Here is a 23,087-nt window from a genome sequence, read left to right as displayed (position 1 = left end):
GAAAACAAAAATCAGCCAGTTCAATACTTTTTTGGGACCTATTTCAAATATTTGCCATCAAAGTGCACAATTTTGACCATTTTTATCCATTTAAGAGCACCTTTATGAATGAATATTTCACCCATTTCGTTATTAACAGGTTGTATGATGACAATAAAGGCTTTTGATTTGATATCAAGGCATAGCATCCCATAAGACTAGGCTTTTATTTCAAACTATTCCACAATTTGTAGGTTTTCATATTGAGGAACCTTTCCACAACTCAGGTATGTCACAAGTGCAATCAGTGGATCGGCGTCAGGTGCTTCTCGCATCCCAACCCCCGCGGCTTCAACTGTGTCTATGCTGCAAAGCGTAGCATCCCATTAGACTAGGCCACAGGTGTCAAAGTGGCAGCCCGGGGGCCAAATCTGGCCCACTGCATCATTTTCTGCAGCCCTGGAAAGTAAGTCATAGGTGCGGAATTTCTGTTTGGACTATTTGGGGCTTTTGATAGTTATTTTAATCCATTTAAAAAAATATTAATAATAAAATCTAGATATTAGATCTAAAATGACACCCTTGATATAAAAGATGGATATTATTATTTTATTATATTATATAATTAGTACAATTTTATTCAATACCCAGCCTTAATTACAGCAGGACTATTCGGTTTGTTATCAAGAAACCAATTTATAATTGTAATAATAATAATAAAAAGTTAAGAGGATTTTACACGGAAAATAAATAAATGACCAAATAACTGCTTCATTAAAGCTCACGGCAAGGTTTTCTGACACAATATGGCCGCTATTCATTTACCCCACTGCTCTGTGTAGTCATAGATGTATGCGCTATCTAAGGTAGTGTTGTCCTAATTCCTCTGTCGCTACAGCACAGTATACAGTGGACCAGCAGCTCTCTGGTAAAAGACCCCATATTTAATTACAGTTTTTAAGTTTGAATATAACACGTATATCTCTGCAATCTGCTTTAGTATTGCACGTAATTTGCCCGAAAGAGGACCGCGAGAAAGGCCGAGAAGTCACGACGAGGACTTGTGAGACTTGGGCAAACAATCCCTCCCGCCTCCTCCTCGCATTTCCTCCTCCTCTGCTGCTGCTACTATCATTCTTATTACTTCCCGAGAGCGAGATAAAGAAGCACCGCCTGGGGAAACATGAGTTTTCTATTGTAAGTTCTTTAAACTACTCGTTTGTTCGTCTGTGACCTGCCGTAGCCTTGTTTTGCGCCTATAGTTTTCATACTTGGACAGCGTCTCGAGAATAGCCGTTATGCTAGCTCTAGCAGGTTAGCAAGGCTAGTTCATATTAACGTTGTTTTTGCTAACTGCAAAATGGTATGTCAGGTCAAAACTGTGTTTCAGAATAGTGTATTTGTCTAAATTTCACATTAAAAGTAGCATAAGACCTTTAAAATGGAAAAAAATATGTTATGTACGGTTGCCAGTTAGCCTCAGTTGTTTTTGTTGTTGTTTTTGTGCGTGTGTGTGTTTTTTATTATTTACAAAAACAATCATCTGCAAAGTCATCAGCTGCTTTCGAGTTTGGAGCAATTTCATCATTTTGAAAATTGTCAAGCTCCATCCTTGTGTCCTTCCGTTCTGCTCTGACTCACGCAACGAGTTCTTGTTTATTGGGGGCCACGGGAGATGTTGAGCACTCCAAACGGCCTCATTAGTCACACAGAGACACTTTGTTCTGCCCGGCCAGACCATCCTATCAATTCTTTCGTCAGCACTTTTTGTTAACCAACATTTATGATGACTTATTGTCCTCTGAACAACATTGAATGTCACCGGAATAACACTTTTCTTTCTCTTTTTTTAGTGGAAGTCGTTCGTCCAAGACGTTTAAACCCAAGAAAAACATCCCCGAGGGCTCGCACCAGTACGAGCTGTTGAAACACGCCGAGGCCACGCTGGGAAGCGGAAACCTGCGCATGGCCGTCATGTTGCCCGAGGGCGAAGACCTCAACGAGTGGGTGGCTGTCAACAGTGAGTCACCGACGCCATCCCGTTTATTTATTTCGGGACACCCAAACGAGTCCAAGTCCTATTTTTTTTATGGTATTCAGATGTACCTTACCAATAATTGCTAGGCTAGCATATAGCTCTGCCCTTATATGGGCAAAGATGATAAATGCAATTGACTTATTTGGGGTTGCTATGCAAATTTCCCACTAAAATACTAAGAGCTACATATTGTCATTTCCCAGCCGTGGACTTCTTCAACCAGATCAACATGCTGTACGGAACCATCACAGATTTCTGCACGGAGGAGAGCTGCCCCGTCATGTCTGCCGGTCCAAAGTGAGTCAGCGGCCTTTGTTTCATTAGATGCGCTCTGACATGCTGTTTGCCAACAGCCTCAGGGTTTAAATGCTTGATTCCGTCTTCTCGTCTTGCAGATACGAATACCACTGGGCTGATGGCACCAACATCAAAAAGCCCATCAAGTGCTCCGCGCCAAAGTACATCGATTACTTGATGACGTGGGTCCAAGACCAACTGGACGACGAGACGCTTTTTCCCTCCAAGATTGGTACGTGTTTAAAAAGCACAGAGACAAACCCGCTGAGTCTTGTTCAGACGGGCGTGGGCCCGTTGCAGCTGGACGCCATCCAGCTCGAACAAATGTGTTCATTATTGCATTTGAAGAAGTCGTAGGTGACGTGAAGGCAGCTTTCCGATGGCGCAATGATGCTTTCGTAACTTAAAAGAGACTTTTTGGTAGTGTCAGTGCAAACTAAACATGACTGCGCATTTCCAAAGTTGTTTGAAGAATTCTCTCATCAGATTGGTTGTTGCTCTGACATAAACCAGGGGTCTCCAAACTTGTATTTTCTCCAATGACTGCTTTCAGAATGTGTTAGGGATGTCCCTGATGTCCCTTTTTGGACCAAACAGGGCAAATGTAAAAAAAAAAAACAGCTCCCCTATTGGTCAGGTTGTGTACTGCAGCTGAATGTAGTCCAAACTCAAACTTTTCATGCTTTTTCATTATAATTAGCGCTATTTTGGACACCCCTGATACAAACCGTTTAATCATCAACCATTCCATTTAACTTTTGTTCTTATGTCTTTTGTCTAGGCGTCCCATTCAAGCGCAACTTCATGTCTGTGGCCAAGACCATCCTGAAACGTCTGTTCCGCGTCTACGCCCACATCTACCACCAGCACTTTGACTCCGTCATGCAGCTGCAGGAGGAGGCCCACCTCAACACGTCCTTCAAACACTTCATCTTTTTCGTCCAGGTAGGAAAAAGACACGCCCCCATTTGCCACATCTCTCTCCCCCTGACTCCGCCCATCTTCCTTCAGGAGTTCAACCTGATTGACAGAAAAGAGTTGGCGCCTCTTCAGGAGCTGATCGAAAAGCTGACCACGAAGGACAGATAAACGCCATCGTCCTTTTCTCTACATCTAGTTTTGCACAGAAAACCCCCCTTTTTCTCCCCTATGTCCCCCCCCTTGGCTGTACGTATGCAGTATAAACTATATTTCCATTTGGGGAAATGTTTCTAAATGAGACCCGGTAGGCCTGAGTGGGTCTGGATGGGTTTTAAATGCACCAGGACTCGCGCTACTCTATTTGAGTCGTGGTCGCTACGTACAAAAAAATAGTGCCGTTCCAAGAGCTGAAAATATTTCCAGTATTTTCTTGGTTTGCTGCTTTTTCTCCGCATCCCAAGTGCCTGACCCGGCATCCGAAATGAGAACTTTTGCAAATATTTCATTCGATTTGATTAAAAGGTTATTACAGAACACCCCAAAAACAGCGAGCTAACGCGTATTTAGCGATATGATCAGTTCTCCCGACCGACCCTTTGCCTGAATGTCGACTCGTGCTTTGTCACGCGATGGTTTGCTTTTTCTTTCCTTCCTCAAAAACTGAATGTCCGCCTGCTCTGCTCACGAGGCATTACCCAGATATTTCTCTCGTTTTTTTGCATGCACATCTCGCGCTCTCTAAAAAGTCTTCTATGCAATAAGAATTGACGCTATTAAGCTTTCTTAAGTGTACAAAAGATCGCTTAAGATAGCAAATTGGAGCGTCATTCCGCGGTCGCGTTCATGCTGAATAGTTTTTAGTTAGACATTCAGGTTGTAAAAAAAAGAATAGCATTGCTTTTGCTTGGAATTAGTGTTTAAAGCGCTTTCTTTTGTTTGCCTGAAGATATACTAAAATGCACAATATGTAAATAAATAATGAGCTCTACGAAGGAGTATTAGGGAAAGGATACTAAGAGAATTTTTTTTCCTATTTACACTTTAATTAACTTTACACTGGGGTTTGTCTTTTTGAATATAATTTAAAAATGAGATACAATGATATTTTCCCTTCCTTAAATACACATTGCAATATTTTAAGAATACAACTATACAAATATTTTTAAATACATTAAAAGTAATTTAAAGTACTAGACTGTTTCTAAAACTACTGTATTTTTCCCACATATATAAAAATAAGCAAGTTTTAGAGTTTTTGTACTCCAAAATTTCAACAACAACAAAAAAATATCCAACTTTGGAGCTTGTTTTTTTTGGGTCACCTATTACTACTTATATTTTTCAATACCACACCTTTAATTTCTTTACTGCCAAATACTCTTTCGTGATTAGCTCAAACTTTCTATAAGCATGGAGTTGTCTGTTTGTTTAAAGATGCAGCTTAATTTCCGACCTTCAAATTGTCTTGGTTTCATACCATTGTTATCTTAGCTCTTGAATATGAATGTGTTCAGTCATACAATTTGCAAAATGTGGTTTCAAGAATCCCAGAAGAAGAATCTCCCAGCCCTGGCCGGCTCCTTGCTGCCTTCTTTTCCTCTCCTGTTCCTTTGTTGGCTGTTATTGAGGAATTGTATGTACATAATAGCTCGGTATGGATGTTCCAATGCTGCTGAAAGTAATTACGCTGTTTACCAGGCAAATAAAGGTGGCGTTGACTCTTTTGAATTACTGTCTCATCTCATTTTATGAACCACTTTATCCTCATTCGGGTCACAGATGGTGCCGGAGCCTATCCCAGCTCACACCCATTGCCAGGGGCAATTAAGAGTGTCTACCTGTCATATTTTTGGTATGTGGGAGGAAAACAGTACCCAGACAAAACCCACCCAGGCATGAGGAGAACATACAAACTCCACACCAGTGGACCTGACCTGGATATGAACCCAGGACCCCAGAATCATGAGGCCAACGTGCTAACGACTCACTCCACTGGACTGCCCAGTATTATTTGTGTCAAAAATAAAACACAAAATTATTGAGAAGAAGCTGTTGATAGAATTTTATTTTGCAATTTCCATCGCCTCGACGGAAGTTACGACAATCAGTGTTTGCTGGAAGAAACACGTGCAAGTTTGAGAATGACAACAATATTCGGCATAGGAAAGTGTATATTTCTATTATGTAAATATTTATGACTATAAGTGTTGTCGTTTGGTTTATGTAGTGTCTGTTACAGTGTATTGCTATTGTTGGACGATAGCAGCATAGAAACCTAGTCTTTTCTGGCTCTAAGAAAAGTTGCGGTGCGTATTTGCGTAAATTAATAACAATTCCAACTCTATATATGTGAATATTTACTAGTTGCGGCAAAACGGCCGTCAAATATTACATTGTTGTAAACTACAATGTTCTCACTAAAAAGAACTTCATTTCTTTTTAGTCTATGTTCAAATTCTACCCGGAAATTATCTATGTTGTGCAGCCGTTTCCGGATTTGTGGTAATGTTAATATTGCCCGCCAAGCTTTGACAAACGACGGCTGCTCGGTCCTTTCGTTCCCCACTTTGCGTTTACCACGACGGACTTTTGGGTCACCAAACAGTACAAAAATAATGTCTTCAACCCCGAAGAGGCCGCGCTCTGACTCTATGAACGACTCCACTGAGACGAGAATTAAGAGAATTTCCATTGAGGGGAACATTGGTGAGTAAGTCTTCAATTAAAAAAAATGTTATTGCTTTGTGTTGACAATAGGCCGCGGTGTTAAATGGTATTCTCCTTAATATATACTTATAACTAATTATATTGACATATTGTTTGTGTTTATAAATATAAACTGCGCCATTTTTGGCTATGTTAAGCTAGAAAAAAACACCATTAACGTGTTTATTTATAAGAATTGCGCATTTTCCTCGTTGAATTGGGCGGCATGTCTTTGAAGTTTTTTAATCTTTGGTGGGGGGGTCGGGCTCTTTCCAGCGGCGGGAAAATCAACGTTCGTCCGCCTGCTGGAGCAGGAATCTTCTGATTGGGAGGTAGTACCCGAACCCATCGCCAGGTGGTGTAACGTGAAAACCAACGGCGGCGACTTTGAGGTAAAATCAGTATGCATATTCGCTGTTTTCTCGATTTATTTACGTTTATTTGACTCTACACCATTCCTTATTTACGCACTTATTATCCCTCATGCCTTCTATGTCGAGTTCAGAACCTTCCAAGTTTCAACTATTAATGTAAGAAGCATAAACTCGGTAATGACGGTGACTAACGTTAGTGTTCACTGATTAAATTTAAAAAAAAGCTTACCTGTCATTAATGTATTGTGACTAAAATAACATTTATTTATAGCCTCAATGCTTTTGCCTACATCAGGAAAATCTTGTTCCAAGTAATTAATAGTTGTGTGTAAACTGTTATTTGTGGTGGTTACAGATAAATATTGATAACTTTTAGCAAAATTGGACCAAATATACTTTCTGAAAATAGCAGAAGAAGTCGTTTCGTAGTTAGTTGGACAGAAAAATTCTTTGGGGGATTATATGACGTGGACAAGGATACATCATGAGTGGGAGCGTCTTTCTCTGAATTTAGAATGCAGCTGCTGTAGACTGTCCATATGTCTACTGTACATCAATGCTCGCTCTTTACTGACTCCGTTCAAATGCGCCATTCAACATTCCAACAGAGAAATGAGCCCTACTTACAGCAGGACACATTTGTGCATGGAATCATGCAAATTAATTTTGTAATAATTCCTATTTTCTCCTATGCATTCGAGAAAGTCCTATTTTGCCTTATGTTTTTTAATTTTAGATTAATGTAAAAAAAATCTCAAAAATGGTTCCTGGATCACTAATTTCTTTAAATATGTCCATTAAAATACAACTTAATAAATTAATTTGCCTGGTCCGAAAAACAACCATATTAACATTGTATTTTTCGCCCATCAGGAGCTGACGACATCCCAGCACAGTGGCGGAAACGTCCTGAAAATGATGTACGACAAGCCCGACCGTTGGGCGTACACCTTCCAGAGCTACGCCTGCATCAGTCGAGTACGTGCCCAGATACGCTCGGCCAACGGAAAGTTGCGAGAGGCCGAGAACCCCGTTCAGTTCTTCGAGCGCTCCATCTACAGTGACCGGTACCATAAGATAATATTTATGCAAAGATATATAAAAGCAGAGCTAATTTGAACTCTAAATAACATCCCTTAGGTACATCTTTGCCGCCAATCTTTACGAAAACGAGTGCATGAACGACACCGAGTGGTCCGTCTACCAGGACTGGCACAGTTGGTTACACGGTCAGTTTGGTCGCCACATCGAGTTGGACGGGATCATCTATTTAAGGGTCCCGCCGGAGGTACGTGGAGCTCATGTTGAATCTAGGGATGTCCGATCACGTTTTTTTTTTTTTTTTTTTTGCATGTCAGTTTTATGGTGAGCTATTTTTTGTTTCTATTTATGTAGAAGTGCATGGAGAGGCTGCACTTGCGAGGCCGAGCGGAAGAGCAGGAAATCCCTTTGGAGTATCTGGAGAAGCTCCATGTCAAACATGAGAGCTGGTTGCAACACAAGACTTTGACGTGAGAACAAATGGCTTAATATTTTAAATGGTAATATTGTAGCAATAACAATTCATATAGATCAGGTGCCTAGGAAAAAAATATATACAAAGTGATAAAACCTGGGTGTCATAAACATTTTTACATTTTCTATAGAGACTAACATGAAAAAAGAATAAACAGCCCATAAAGGCTCAGGGCCTAGAACGGTAACGTATACTGTATATTTTACATGATGAAACAAAAAGTATATTAGAAAGTAAGTAGGAATAAAATCAATTTTTGTATATTTCTTTTGGCAAACTACATGTTTCAAGCTGACTTAAAGCTCTTTGATGCTACAGTACAGAATTTGAGTACCTGGCAAACGTGCCGGTGCTGACGTTGGACGCCACTGAAGAGTTTAAAGGCAGCCAGGACAAGTGCAGCGACATGATGGAGAAGGTGAGGATGGTGCCGAAAGGCCCCACAAAGCATCCATTTACAAGTCATGTAGCTCAGTGTCCGCACTTTTGATACATTTTGATCCATTTTGCCCAAAAAGTATCCAATCTGTTTATTCCAGGTGAAAGAGTTCCTGAGTGCTTTATAGGGGATCGCAGATAAGGCAAGGTTGCAACAAGCTTTTATTTTTGTAACTTTTTTTTGTTTGTTTGTTTTCAACTATGAGATTCATGTATTTATTTTTTTTAATGTGGCTTGCAGAATGAAATAAACTTGTATGGACTAAAATCTTCCTTTGTTTTCCAACATGAAGCTCCTCACAATAATTCTTGCTGAGGAATGGGGATTTAATTTTTTTTTTTTCATGTAGGTGGAATTTCATCTTTTTAAGCTGGTAAGTAAAAAAAATGTTCAAAAATGTATACAAATATTATTTTTCTCTAAAGTATTTAAATCATTGCCTAACAATAAATGTCCAATTCATTCAAATTGGCAGCACTTGCTCATCTTTGAATGCCATTGACGTCATTAGACGTCCAATTTATTTGGACTGATTTTTGTCAAAACGAATTGGATGTCTATATGTTTAAAAAAGCACCATATGGAGTACCTATGTTTAGTTGACAGAGGTGTGTTTGTGTGCGTGTCTAGGTGGGGGAGTGACTTGGGCGCCGCCCACTTCTCTCCGACGTCACCCAGGAGGGAGGGATGACACTTGAATGTGCAAAGGAGACACCAGCAGCGCCTACAACACGCGGACAGAACTTTTCCGTCCCACATTGTCCTCCACCGAGCGCGATGACAGCCGGACACCACCTCTAAGACCCCGATCCAGCACCCCCCGCCAAGCAAACCGGCTCGGACACGCTCCTCCAGCCGCCCCCTCAGGCAGCCACTGCCGCTCGGCTACACATCTGCTTGTCGTCCACCCCCCACCGAAACCCGAGCATGAGTTCAGAGAAGAAGTAAGTCAAACTTGAGAAAAGTTTCATTCACTGCAACTTTTTTTCTCCATAGCAATTTACTTGGTCATAATGTTGACATGGATTTAAAGGAGCCACTAATCGGGTTTGCGATGAGCTGTCAGCGACCATTAAGGCGTGCGTGTGTATGCATGTGTGTGTGTTCGGGTTTACGTACACGATGTTCGGGGCGTCCCCCCCCCCCTTTTCCCGGAAGAAAATCGGGGTCTTTTAGGGAGGGGCTTTTGTCACTTTGAACCACGTGTTGCTCTTGACAAACTATTTCCTGAGTCTTGTATTAACAACAAAACACTACTATTACTACAGTACTACTATTGATAAATGTCCTTTTTTACTAGTACACAGTAAACCCATCAGTAGTTATAATTAGGTAATACAATTTTTGCCATTTCTGAAGAAAAATGTAGTCCTAAAAGTAATCTATTACTCCATTACTTGTGTACTTTGCTATGCAAGAGTCATTACTTTTCCTCTCTATTCTAATAATTCATCAGAGTTTAAGCCCAATTGGATAAAAAAATAAACCAACACTAGAGGCACATGTACACTAAGACGCTAAATGCTGATACCACGTAGGACGAGAAAGGTTGGACAAGGGTGTGAAGGGACACTTCCATACTCCCGTGGAATCAAACACAAAGATGTGAATCATACTTGTATGCTACGTTTATTTTTTATTTTTCCCAGTGATGGGTACAGTGGCTCTACCAGTTTAACCTTTGGTCACAATAATTGCACGAAAGCTTTTTGACAATCAGAAAATCTTTGTATATTTATTTTTAGATTTTAGATGTTTTCCCCTTTTGACTCTTTCAGTTCCAAAACAACTTTTCTGCTTGTTACCACTGGCTGCTACAAAAATGTTACCATGTGTGCGACTGGTTGCGCCGGTTGTCTGTGTTATGCCATCTTTCATCCATGAGACGAAGAGGTCACCCAGAATTAAGATAAGATCAAAGGAAGATTTGCGCACTCTCGTTGGATCTTATCAGTGTTGTGCTTGGTGAAATGCAAGAGTTTCTGTGTGTGTGCTTTTTTCTATTTCCTTACATGTGTATTTTTCCATTTGCGGGTTCCTCCACGTGTGTAGGTTTGCAGGTCCCACAGCGGAACTTTGCTCTTTCCTTTAAGTTTGCAACCTGAGCCTCACAAAGGCCCCGATGGTCTTGTAGTTTTCGCAAGAGCCGATGGAGGCCGTATGGGTGGCACTAAGTAACCCCCCGCCCACCACCATGTTGACCCCCACCCCCATCCTAAAGGGACACACTATCTCCTTCCTGAGTTTGTTTATAAGCTTTTAAAAGTCTTAACAGGCCCACTTGACGACTGTGAAGCTCATCATAGACATGGACTTGGTCACCATTTTTTTATTATTATTATTTTAACAGTATTTGTAGGCAATGGGGGTCAAACCAAAATCTCATAAAGTTTCTAACTGTCAATTTCTATTTAATATATATTTTTATTTATGTACATTATTAAAACCTATGTTAAATTGTGAAAATATTTGCATATTTTTCTTTGAAACCAATGTTAATTATTGTTGTTTTCATGTTATAATCTACATTATACATTGCTTATAACCCTTTAAATCTTTTACACTTCATTTACAATCTTTTTTAATGGTCCTTTAGAAAATTATGAGATTACTTTTTAAGCCTGGAAAGCAAATGTGTTTTTGATTTTGCAACACCATGTTTCATTTCCTTGTTTTTGTTTCCAGAGTGGAGGACGAGGCCGTTCTCGACCGAGGGGCGTCTTCCGTCAAACACGTGTGCGATGAAGAGGAAGTAGAAGGTGAGTGCGTCCCGTAAAAAAACAAAAAAACACAACCTTCAAATCCTTTAGACCAGTGTTGTCCAAATCTCTCCTTATAAAGCTTCTTCCACGTCCCATTTCCATCATTTACCACCAGCCAATAAAAACTGGGCAGGAGGTCATTGTTTATTTATTGTTCTCTAACTGGCAGGTCACCACACGGTATACATCGGCGTCCACGTCCCCAAAAGCTTCCACCGGCGTAGACGCCACCGCCGCAAGTCCAGCCACAAAGAAAGACGAGAACGACCCGAGCACGGCGCCGAGGGTTACAAGTCAGATGGCGAAAATGTGGATGACACCAACACCAGTCTTCTCAAACCACTCAGTAAGTCCTTTTTTTTTACAATTCTCTCTCCAGCCTTCCATATTACAGATTGCGATTCAGAGTAAATCCACTCTTAACACACCTCAGACAGGAAGATAATCTTCTGCTGTAATCTTGTAAGACATAAAATGATGTAGCGTTTGACGTCCATTGTTGGGAAAGGGAATAATTAGTGGATGGGGGCGGGGGTATTTTTCGGGTTGGTTTTATGTAACCATTGGCAAAAGACAAGTCCGTCTAAAAATGTTTCAATTTGCCTCTATTTGCTCCACCTTGGGAAAAACTGACCAATAATATTACAATAAGAAGTGCGTCAGAGTGTGCCAGATGGGGTCCGTCTTTGTGAAGATTAGTGCAATGACACTAGTGTTAATCTGAGATTGACAAAATACTAGTTTTTTTTCTTGTGTACTTTTTAAAGCACCTTTTTTTAAATGACATAGTGAGGGTTTGGGGATGAGAAATAATCTGTTTGTTGATGTCAGGTTTTGATAGCATCACCTAAAGCAGGAAATTAGAAAAAAATATACAGGAAATGTTTTAAAAAAAAATATATAGTATGTCAATATTTGAGAGTTTTTGTGACCATGTCATTTTGATTATCACTTTGGAATGTCAGCTATCTCTTTTTTTTTTTTGCACCACTTAGTTTCTTAGGGTCACGTCCTTAATGATTACACCTATTTATTTGAGGACGTGACCTCGTTTTTTTTTCTCGTTTTGGCTGTTGGACAGGCTACAAGAGATTGGGATATGCTCAACAAGAAAAGTCTTTGTGCTGAATGTTTGTTTTACCTTCATCTAAAACCTTTAGATAATATCTTCTTTCCAGCTTGGAGCTTTTAAAAGATTTTATTTTTTTTCTTCATCTTCTTTACGATCAGTCATTCCCGATTTTGGCGAGTCAGGTCTCAATCGTAAGCGCCAGACTTTTAAGTGACATAAAAGACTCCTTGTACCTTTTTTATTTGGGACTTGACTTCTACCTTTTAGTCCTATGCTTCTAAATTAAACTCAGGTATCTTGAGTTAGGATTAAAAGATCAGTTTGGAGCTTCTTGCGACTGTGCTGTTGCGCAACTTTCCAGGAAGACTTGCTCCTCGGGCTAATACTCGTGGTGCCGCGTCAGTGAACAAGTTTGCGGATGACGGCACGTGACGGAGACTGTTAGTCAACCGTCACTTTGACAGGCTACATGCCCTTTTTTTTTTACGTCAGAACAGTGTTTCTTCTTTGATTAAAGTAAACATCGGAAGTTCCCCAGATCTGGGGCATTATGTTTGACACTGACTGCCTTTAATTTGGGTCTGACTCAATCATTTACATAGTCAGCACATGTCAACTCTTTGGATTGGCTGAAAATTGTCTCTTATGTTTCAATAAAGTTTCTATTTTTCAGACTTTTTTTAACTTTCAAAGTGGTGAAATGAATATTTAATGCTCACATTTTCATGTAGTTTTACTTTTAAATTCTGAGTATGGCTAACAAGGAATAATGTTTAAAAATATTAATTGTTTATGGCTGTCTTTGTCAAAAAGGTTCCAGATCTGGTCTACTGTGTCAAAATAAATGAATAATCTATTTGGATTCAATCCGGAAATGAAACCAGGAAATATGTCAGAATGGGATGGGCTATTGGAGCCAAAAAAATGTCCTGCATAGTGTTTTCTGTCTTTACCCCCAGGTCTTACCTTATCGGTATACTTGTCCTTCTCAAGACACCCCTGACAAAAAATCTCATGACTTTAAATATGAATCACAGTGACTGTATAACCATACAGCTGCTCGGAAATCTCGTGCGGAACTCCTGCACATTCCCCCGACGCTCCATCTTGTGATTGGCGCCATAGATACGAATCTCAATGTGGTTCCCCCTTCTTGTCTCCAGTTTCCCCGGCGGAGAGGATCCGCTTCATCCTGGGCGAGGAGGATGACGGACCCCCTCCCCCTCAACTCTTCACTGAGCTGGATGAGCTTCTGGCGGTGGACGGGCAGGAGATGGAGTGGAAGGAGACGGCCAGGTATCGTGTATCCCGGATGCCCTCGCCGCTGAAGCGTGAGGTTTCGGTTGGTGTTTTGGCACAAAGCGCCGCTGGCTGGGCGGTTTCGCTTGCCTTAATAAATTATAATTGCAGGAGGGTGGACTAGTGCTCTGTTCTTATCAGATCAATCCCAGTGGGAGCAGGAAAGGACAAAAACTCCCAGCGGTGGTGAAAGTGTAAAAAATAAAGCTGTTATAAGTGGACCTGCCAATTCATTGTAGTTCAAGTACCCAAATACTTTGACTAAGAACACTAAGTTACTTTAACATGGCCATATTAGGTCAGGAATGGAAAAACCCTTGAATTCCCAATGGAAAAATACATTATGAAGAATCAAGTCAGATAGAGCAAAAGTTAAACGCCACGACCCACGTTCCTCATAAGACGGCACGCGGTGCCCAGCGAAATCCGACGCCCTCCGGGAAATCCCATCCCACTCGGAGTCTGGGGATAATGGCGCTATTGTGGCTTTGACATCTGAAGCGGGACTATCATAGACAATCTTTGTTGTCCGTGTGAGCAAAAACATGAAGGCCCTCTGTCACATTTTAACTACATTGTCCTTTATTTATATCAATGACGACAAGTGCTATGCTAACATCACTATGTACACCCCCACAGGTGGATCAAATTTGAGGAGAAGGTGGAAAAGGGAGGCGAGCGCTGGAGCAAACCCCATGTCGCTACGCTATCGCTACATAGCTTGATGGAGCTGAAGACGTGCATCGAGAAAGGCACCATCATGCTTGATTTGGAGGCTTCCACTCTGCCGCAAGTTGTCGGTAAACCAACCACGTGATACAAAGCAATCAGTGCTATCCAAGGCCGTTTAAAACACCTCGTTTTTGTTTGTCTTCCCGCAGAAATGGTGACTGACAGCCAGATTGAAAGCGGGCAATTAAAGGCAGACCTGAAAGAGAGGGTTATGTACACACTGCTGCGTAAGCATCGCCACCAGACCAAGAAATCCAACTTGCGCTCACTCGCCGACATTGGCAAGAGCGTCTCTAGCGCCAGTAGGCTGTTTTCCAGCCAGGAAAATGGTATGACTCAAGCGAGATGCTTTTATCAATCTAAACTTTCCGTTCTCTACTTGTACTTTCTGTTCTATTTGAACAACTTTTGCTTTCTCTTTGGATTCTCTGGCTTCTCTTTGGCTTCCTCTCTGGCACTCTATTAAAGCACGCAACCTGACTGAACCCCCGGTGCCTTGTTTATCCCCCCACGAGCCAGAAGACCCCTGTGAGGTGCTAAGGAGCGCCAGCATGGGATACCTCTTGAGTAAGTGAGGTGGTGAAGTTGTAGTACAGCATCCCAATTTTTAGGTTTTAGTCAACCCCAGACACTTTGATCCTCATGATAACTATTTGTAGAAAACAATGTTATTATGAACAAAGTCTTTGTTCACTTACTCTCCTAAATTGGACACCTTTCTCCATGACGTCCACATTTTGGAGGGATTAAGTAGTCATGAGATTTTTATTTTTTTATCCAGCTTTGACTGGCACTAGTCTTCTAGGAAGACAAGATTTTGGCAATCTTTGTCCCCTCAAGTGATGCACCTGTCGAAGTTCGCGTCTTATCCCGATCCTTTGCAGAAATTTCACATCATTCCAGGGGCTCATTGAAAGCATTTCTTAGAATCTTGGACTTGTACGATGAATAACCACGCCATGAATGAGTGAGTGCCTGGCGTCCATCCCAGGAGGCTTTAATCCTTGCTGAATTTAGCCCAGGTTTCTGTCTGGATCATCCACTTTGCTACTGCTATATTCTCCATTCTATCCTTGTATTTGGTTTCTCTTAATGATGTCTTACTTCTTAAGATTTTTCTTTGGTTTGACTTGGTTATCCTAACAGCCTTTTTTCTGGCTTTTTCTGCAGGCAGTCCCACCACAGCGCACCGCACTCTTACCTCCAACAGCCTGAGTGACTTCTCAGACAAACCAGAGAAGGATCAGGTACAATGTCACGTCTTTTTTTTGTTTCAATGTCATCTTAAAAGATTGCAACTGGTCCCCAAGACCAACAAGCTGTCGTGAAAGCCTCTTGTACTTGTAGAAAATAAATCTTCAGGCCAGCCAGGTCTGCTTGACCCAGAAATAAACAAATTCTGTCTACCAGAATTTCCATTTACAGAACGAGCAGCTAATTCATCTTCTTTTCAAATGTCAAGGCCGGGCTACTTTGCCCTCGTGCTTATCTTTCCAACTAACTCAATGCATTTTTTTTCATGTACTGGTCTCTCCTCAGCTGAAAAACAAGTTTATGAAGAAGCTTCCCCGCGATGCCGAGGCGTCCAACGTGCTGGTGGGAGAGGTGGACTTTCTGGAGACCCCATTTGTGGCGTTTGTCCGCCTCCAGAATGCCGTCATGCTAGGAGCCCTCACAGAAGTCCCAGTTCCTACCAGGTACAAAAATAATGAACACCCGAATAAAAGAGGAGAAAATAGGACTCAAATGACTAGTTTTTTGTTATGTGTAATTTTCTTCCTTTGTCCAAGGCTGATGACATCATAGTTTTTGCCAGGGGTTGATGTGATGAAATGCTAATGCTAATTGCTAATGGAAATATTCTTTGGTAGGTTCCTCTTTGTGCTTCTGGGTCCCAGAGGGAAAGCCAAGTCTTATCATGAAATTGGAAGAGCCATCGCGACCCTGATGTCGGACGAGGTTGGTACATGTTGCTAATTGCTAATAGTAATTATACAGTAATCCCCTCAATTATTGCAAATTCACTACTTTGCGATTTTTTATGATTGGGGTTCTGTTTTCAAAGCATAATTTGTAGTGTTTTGGAATAGAATGAAGTTTTTATATATTAAAAAAAATATTAACAGAAAAAAACAATATTACAACCATTAATACCCCTAAATAATGTCATTATGGGAATAACCATAACAAGTTGACTTGGTTTTCCACCCTTTCAGTTCTTACGTTCTGGCCTACAGTACGTAGGACTTTTGCTCTTCCCAGAATGCAACCTGTGTCAACATGGCAGCGCAGGAAATGCTTTTCCAGGATTTCCTCAAGTTAAACTTTACCCCAGAGACACGTCAGGGCTCGATTACATGTTCTCACTGGACCACAAACCCCCCCACCCTCATGCACACACTGTACTACTGTGCCACATTGAGTGACAAGTTAACAGCTTGGTTTCGCCACATAATGGGACTTTGCACATTTGTTTGTCTTTGTTTGCCAGGTGTTCCACGACATCGCCTACAAGGCCAAGGACCGGCAGGACCTCTTGGCCGGCATCGAAGAGTTCCTGGACGAAGTCATCGTACTGCCCCCTGGCGAATGGGACCCTGACATCAGGATAGAACCGCCCAAGTCACTGCCATCCTCTGACAAAAGGTCACTACTTCACAATTCACAATGACATTTCACTTATGGTGCTTTCCCTCTCTTTTTTAAACCAATTTATGTCTGTTCCGCAGAAAGAACCACTATGCCGGCTTGGAGCCCCCACCCATGAACGGCGATGCCCCCCACGATGCTGGTCAAGGCGGTGGAGGAGGTCACCAGGTTGGCGAGGAGCTCCAGTGCACCAGAAAGTAAAGAATTAATATTTTCTAGCTTATAAAAGTCGCAAACCGGGTTCTTGACTAAATTCTTTGGCCAGGTTCTGCGGTGGCTTGGTGCTGGACGTCAAACGCAAGCTGCCCTTCTACGCCAGCGATTTCTATGACGCTTTGCACATCCAGTCCTTGTCCACCATTTTGTTCATCTACCTGGGCACTGTCACAAATGCTATCACCTTTGGGGGGCTGTTGGGGGATGCTACTAACAACATGCAGGTAAAATTCGGACATTATTTAGTGGTTAATACAGACTTTTGGAGTATTTTAATGTGTATTTATTTATTAGATAAGTAAATGTACTCACAAACGGCATTTACTAGTATTATCTATGTGCAGTATTTGAAGGGTGGGGCTTAAAATGTCCAGCACAAGCACACTTAGTACCCAAAACTAACACAAATCTTAACAGATAGAAAAATAAACAGTTACAGTAAAGACAACAAAAATGACTACACAAACAATTAAAAAAAAAATTGAACTACAAAACTGAAATAAAAACCCACACACACACTAGCACACCAATAAAACTGACTCACAAAGATAGAGGCATGCAAAAAGTACACCGACACCCAGAAAAATGTACAACAATGAACAAAGAAGTTGTTGACCTTGAGGCCGTGTTTTTTTCTTGCTATCAGCGCAAAAGCGGCACAAAGATCAACTTTTCTGCACAAAGTCTCTAACTTCATCACTTCACTACACAAGTATTGAATGACACTTGTAGGTTAGTTTACAAAATAGGTGTGTCATGGTGGTCTTGGAAATATTTTATTAGAATTTCTACTTGACTAACGTCAAACAAAGCCTGTAAGAAACGCAGAGTCATGCGTGGCATCCTCGCGGCTTCTGACGAGACGCACGTTGGGGGGGATTTGAGCCGCCCGTAAATAACCGCAGATCCAGATTACCCGTCACGGCCGCGCGTTTTCCTTGACCTCTACACGCACCAGCGCATTTTAAGTGAGCGGAGGGAATCCTCCAGCCAACTTGTTCTTTTTCCTTCTCCTTCACTCAAGCAAAAAACTAAAAGATCTGCTTTTGGCTCCTTCTCAGCAAACATTGATACATGTATTAGTGCGGAGTAAGAGCGGACACAAGGTTAACACAAACGAGCCCGTCCTGATTGGCCGGCTTTGCAGCCTTGTCTCTGTGTGGGAATATGCAAGTTTTTGTTGAGCTAGCAAGTTTACAGTTACAGTAGTTTTTTTTTTTTTACCATATAGATATCACATAGCACATAGGGTTATTTCCTTGAAATTGCAATAGAAAAATAAAGATTGTTTAATCTCTCTTTTTTGTTGTTGTTGTGTTTTTCAGGGCGTGTTGGAGAGTTTCTTAGGCACGGCCTTGACAGGCTCGGTGTTCTGCCTGCTGGCAGGTCAGCCTCTCACCATCCTCAGCAGCACCGGACCCGTTCTAGTTTTCGAAAGGCTCCTCTTCAACTTTAGCAAGTCAGTTTTCACATTTTACTTTCGTAAAATGGCACTCTGCTGCATTCGTATCATTATAAAGTCGACTATTGTTTCCATAGCAACATAGCCATGATTGCTACGTGCCGCCCTTCTAATGTTACTGAATGCCATCCGTCTTCTTCCATGATGAATAATTGAAGCCTGGGAAAATTGGCAGTGTGGATGGAAAAAAATGGCACCCATTTAAATGGATAAAAAAACAGAGATTAGAATGACCCTTGAAAAAATGGTTTCCTAAAACAGAAAATAAATCAATCCATTTCAAATCTTTCCCAACCACTTTTGAATGGATCTCTTTATGTATTATCTCCTGTGTGATGTGTAGGGACAACAGCTTGGACTACCTGGAGTTCCGTCTATGGATCGGCTTGTGGTCTGGAGTGTTCTGTCTGATGCTGGTGGCCACCGACGCCAGTTTCCTGGTGCAGTACTTCACGCGCTTCACCGAGGAAGGCTTCTCGGCCCTCATCAGCTTCATCTTCATCTACGACGCCTTCAAGAAGATGAGCAAGCTAGCGCACCACAACCCCATCAACGCCGACTACAGCTACGACATGGTCACGCAGTATGACTGCAGCTGTGAGCCCGGTCAGTGTGCTTATATATGATTGAGAAGCTTCACTTCAAGCTGTAATTCTCACTCCCAACACTAGATGGAGCATACTTTTGCTCAAAACCTGACTTTGATATCAATGTATGAAACTGATATATTTTCCTATTTCTATTCATCTCTAAATCATCCCTATAGAACGCTTCACTCCAAGTCCTCATTCCCAAAACGATTGTATCATTTAATCGGCAGACAGCACGTTTTTTTTCAATCCACAACAAATTATTGACTCGCAAACCCCCGATGCTTGCCACCCGCGCACTCGCAGCGTAACCGCCCATCCCCTTTCAATGTTATCGGCTGGGGCCGGCGTCCCGCTCGCTCTTTGTACGACTTGGAGAGAAGATAAGAAGCGATAGAGCCGGCGTTGTCTTGCCGATATGCCAGCTTCTTGTCTTATCACCGCTAACCTGATTTCTATGCTTTGTTTCCTCCCTCCAAGGCAACAACAGCGACCTTCATGACGTCGCCGCCTGGACAAACCGTTCCGATTTGGTACGCCACGCGGCCTTTGACGTATGCGAGAATTCCCGTTTACAACTTCCGTTTTTTTTTTCTTACCCCTCAACAGTCGGAGAACGCCACTTGGGCGTCCCTGAGCCGTAGCCAGTGCGTCACGTACGGCGGGCGCCTGGTTGGCGACGCCTGCCAATACGTGCCTGACATCACCCTCATGTCCTTCATCTTGTTCTTCGGGACTTACACCTGCTCTATGGCACTCAAGAAGTTCAAGACCAGTCGCTTCTTTCCCACTAAAGTGAGTGTTGTACCGCATTTTTAAATATATTTTTAGATTTTACAAAATGATTTTTGAACTAAAAACACAGAAAAATTGTTTAAAAAATTCAATTATTGATTTAAAAGGGGGAAAATCAGGAAATTTAATATACCTCTATACTCTTAATTTTAATTTGATCCTAAAACAGAATTTACATCATTTACTTTCCCGGGCCACACAAAATGATGCGGCGGGCCAGATTTGGCCCCCGGGCCGCCACTTTCACACACCATAGGTGAACTCGATCCAAATGTTCTCGTGCCATTTTCCAGGTGAGGAAGTTGATCAGCGACTTTGCCATCATCCTGGCCATCCTTCTCTTCTGTGGCGTGGATGCTTTGGTGGGCGTGGCCACTCCTAAGCTCATAGTGCCAAGTGAATTCAAAGTAGGACAATTTGGACAAAGTTTGCTCCTGTCATTCCCTCTCATTGTTGATTTTTTTTTCTTCTTCTGTAGCCCACTAGTCCAGAACGAGGTTGGTTCATCCCCCCATTGGGAGGAAACCCCTGGTGGGTGTACCTGGCCTCTGCACTCCCCGCCCTGCTGGTCACCATCCTGATCTTCATGGACCAGCAGATCACAGCCGTCATCGTCAATAGGAAGGAGCACAAGCTCAAGGCGAGAGCGTCCAACTGTCGCCTCCCCTTCCGGTCTGGGTGCGAGCGCTTCTGCTCTTTCAGAAAGGGGCGGGCTACCACTTGGACCTGTTCTGGGTGGCGGTGCTGATGATAGTCTGCTCCTTCATGGGCCTCCCTTGGTACGTGGCCGCCACCGTCATCTCCATCGCGCACATCGACTCGCTCAAGATGGAGACTGAGACGTCGGCGCCCGGGGAGCAACCCAAGTTTCTCGGAGTCAGGTGGGCCATTTGTGGGCTCGTCTATTTTTTTGTTTTGTTGAGGGAGCAAACATTCATTTACTTGTCTGGCTTTTGTTCAGGGAGCAGAGGGTCACCGGCATCATCGTTTTCATCCTGACTGGACTTTCCGTCTTAATGGCTCCCGTCCTCAAGGTAGGCTCATGAAGTTGTAATATGGATGAATGTCAGCTCCTTTTAGGAAAATATCCCCCTGCGCACCCTCCTTCTCCCAAATGTTCATCTAGGGAGGAATCCGTCATCATTTCCCATCCATAGTCATTATGAGGAGAATTTCAAGGTTGTGTATTTTCGCCCCCTAGCGGACATTGTGGGAAAACGTAACACTATGGCGCATGCGCATTTATGGGGAAACTTATGGTGATTAGTAAACCATTCTTGTTCTTTTTTTTTTTTAATTTCATCGGCCCTCTATTTAATTTAGGTGCTCATTCCTTAATGAATAATTAAAATGTAAAGGATAAATACTTCCCATAGCGCCTCAGCCTCACGGTGGGAGATCTGGGTTCAAATCCAGGTCAGTCCACCATGAGTGTGAGCGTGATTTTTTTTTTTTTTTACTAATTACCACAACACGTGAACTGAATCAACCACTGTTCCTGAAAGGCTGGGATAAAATGTCAACCCATAAAACGAGTCCAAGAATACCCGCCTTTTTAAGAGTTCCGTAAGCCCTAGGGTGTAATTCCAGAACGTTCGGAGAAAAGCTGCTTGACGACTATTTTTAAATGGAGCCGGGTTACTAAAAATACCCTTTTTTTTAAATGAAGCCATCTGTTTTGATAATCTTGAGCATGAAATTGGATTTCTATGTCTCTTGCAGTTCATTCCCATGCCCGTCTTATACGGCGTCTTCCTTTACATGGGCGTGGCCTCCCTCAATGGCGTCCAGGTGAGTCGGAAGCAGTAATAATTAACTTACATTAGCGGTTATGTATTTTTTATGAGTGTATTTATTAAAAGCTTACGTTTGTGGTCAGTTCATGGATCGTCTACAACTGCTGCTGATGCCCGCCAAGCACCAGCCGGACCTCATCTACCTTCGCCACGTGCCTCAGCGCCGCATCCACCTCTTCACCTTCATCCAGGCCGTGTGTCTTGCCCTCCTCTGGGTGCTCAAGTCCACCGTGGCCGCCATCATCTTCCCCGTCATGGTAGGTCTTTGTCTGGGCGGCGTCTTTCCACACCTCGCCATCTCATGACCCACAATTCCTCCTTCAGATCTTGGCCCTGGTGGCCGTACGCAAGGCTATGGACTACCTCTTCTCCCAACACGACCTGAGCTACCTGGACGACGTCATCCCCGAGAAGGACAAAAAGAAGAAGGAAGATGAAAAGAAGAAGAAGCACAAGAAAAAAGGCAGTATCGACTCGGAAAACGACTTTGTATGTGGCACTTTTGTTTTTTTTCCACCCAGTCCGACCTCTCTAGTCTGTGGCGTGGTTAATGTTCTCCCTCCCTTGTCCTCCTCCTCCTCATCCGGCAGTCTGACTATCCCTACCATGACAATATTCCCAGTATAAAAATCTCCATGGATATGATGGAGCAGGAGCCCATGTTAGGGCAGAAGTCTTTGGCCAGTGAGTACTCGCCTCTTGCTTCTTGCTGCTTCATGCTCCGTTTTTAAACTCCCACCTAAAGTAGATTTCTTTAACCCTTCTCGTTTTAGAACCTCAAGTTTTAGCAATGATGAATCAATATTCATCCATATTTGAGTCATTTAGTTGTGCCCTATAATGCGAAAAATACATATGTATGTATTTATATATAAAATATGGTATTGAGTTGCATTATTTTCTTGCGAATTTGTAGGAGATGCATCGCAGACTTTCCTTGATTCCCATTCGCCGTGCTGAACACCGCCTGCAGTCGTCCACGGTGGCCGAGTAAGTGAGTTCCAGCCCCCTTTGCCCTGAAATGTAAAATAGTTTTTTAATTATTATTTTTTTTCTTCCTCAGTCTGGAGAGAGCCACCTACTCCAAAGCGTCCCCGTCGGAAGGTGACGTGGAGGAGCACCATTTTTTGTGGAGAAAATCCTCTGAAACGGACCTGTGAAAAGATTTTTATTTTATTTTTTTAATTTTGACTCTCCTTTAGAACTGGTTTGAAATATTGCTTTACAATCAGAAATGGCTGGATATATTTTGTATTCTTATGACAAAGCCTTTTCAAAGCAATTTTCTTAATAGCATACAATTTGACAAAAAATGATAATGTATTCATTGTCATCATGAGGCTGAATTTTTCCCTTAATTTTTTAATCAATTGATATATTTTTATAGCTTAAAAAAACAAAAATGTGACTTTTTACTGGCTAGTTTTTGAAAAAAAATACACAT

At 42.1% G+C, this 23,087-nt stretch overlaps 3 protein-coding genes across 5 annotated transcripts; all 3 read left to right on the top strand.

Annotated features, from left to right (window-relative positions):
* Positions 1-819: 819 nt before the first annotated feature.
* Positions 820-4,963, top strand: LOC144210497 (MOB kinase activator 1B). 2 transcript variants are annotated; one of them, XM_077737206.1, is made up of 7 exons: positions 820-867; positions 901-1,176; positions 1,833-1,999; positions 2,221-2,314; positions 2,413-2,546; positions 3,096-3,259; positions 3,326-4,963. In XM_077737206.1, the coding sequence occupies exons 2-7, from the start codon at positions 1,163-1,165 to the stop codon at positions 3,401-3,403; spliced, it is 651 nt and encodes a 216-aa protein (XP_077593332.1). In that variant the 5' UTR covers positions 820-867; positions 901-1,162; the 3' UTR covers positions 3,404-4,963. The 2 variants fall into 2 exon arrangements, with proteins under 2 accessions (XP_077593332.1, XP_077593333.1); XM_077737207.1 differs by lacking the exon at positions 820-867 and having other exon boundaries at positions 890-907; positions 980-1,176.
* A 367-nt stretch (positions 4,964-5,330) lies between these two features.
* Positions 5,331-8,562, top strand: dck (deoxycytidine kinase). 2 transcript variants are annotated; one of them, XM_077737205.1, is made up of 8 exons: positions 5,331-5,541; positions 5,721-5,941; positions 6,218-6,333; positions 7,189-7,382; positions 7,456-7,603; positions 7,711-7,826; positions 8,150-8,249; positions 8,371-8,549. In XM_077737205.1, exons 2-8 carry the CDS (start codon positions 5,851-5,853, stop codon positions 8,395-8,397), a joined length of 792 nt encoding a protein of 263 aa, XP_077593331.1. In that variant the 5' UTR covers positions 5,331-5,541; positions 5,721-5,850; the 3' UTR covers positions 8,398-8,549. The 2 variants fall into 2 exon arrangements, with proteins under 2 accessions (XP_077593331.1, XP_077593330.1); XM_077737204.1 differs by having other exon boundaries at positions 5,331-5,941; positions 8,371-8,562.
* Positions 8,563-8,940: 378 nt separating this feature from the next.
* On the top strand, positions 8,941-23,075 carry LOC144210499 (electrogenic sodium bicarbonate cotransporter 1-like). The gene is made up of 26 exons (XM_077737209.1): positions 8,941-9,214; positions 10,956-11,029; positions 11,202-11,378; positions 13,268-13,400; positions 14,043-14,203; positions 14,285-14,464; positions 15,306-15,382; positions 15,675-15,832; positions 16,007-16,094; positions 16,627-16,781; positions 16,865-16,981; positions 17,050-17,224; positions 18,326-18,459; positions 18,806-19,068; positions 19,533-19,585; positions 19,662-19,847; positions 20,141-20,254; positions 20,326-20,487; positions 20,550-20,728; positions 20,809-20,881; positions 21,570-21,638; positions 21,727-21,900; positions 21,968-22,132; positions 22,234-22,327; positions 22,560-22,633; positions 22,707-23,075. Exons 1-25 carry the CDS (start codon positions 9,198-9,200, stop codon positions 22,601-22,603), a joined length of 3,222 nt encoding a protein of 1,073 aa, XP_077593335.1. The 5' UTR covers positions 8,941-9,197; the 3' UTR covers positions 22,604-22,633; positions 22,707-23,075.
* Positions 23,076-23,087: the final 12 nt, after the last annotated feature.

The sequence above is a fragment of the Stigmatopora nigra genome, chromosome 17 (assembly GCF_051989575.1).
Source record: "Stigmatopora nigra isolate UIUO_SnigA chromosome 17, RoL_Snig_1.1, whole genome shotgun sequence".
NCBI lineage: Eukaryota > Metazoa > Chordata > Actinopteri > Syngnathiformes > Syngnathidae > Stigmatopora > Stigmatopora nigra.
The sequence above is the reverse complement of the archived record's forward strand: the minus strand, read 5'-3'. Positions and strand labels throughout refer to the sequence as shown.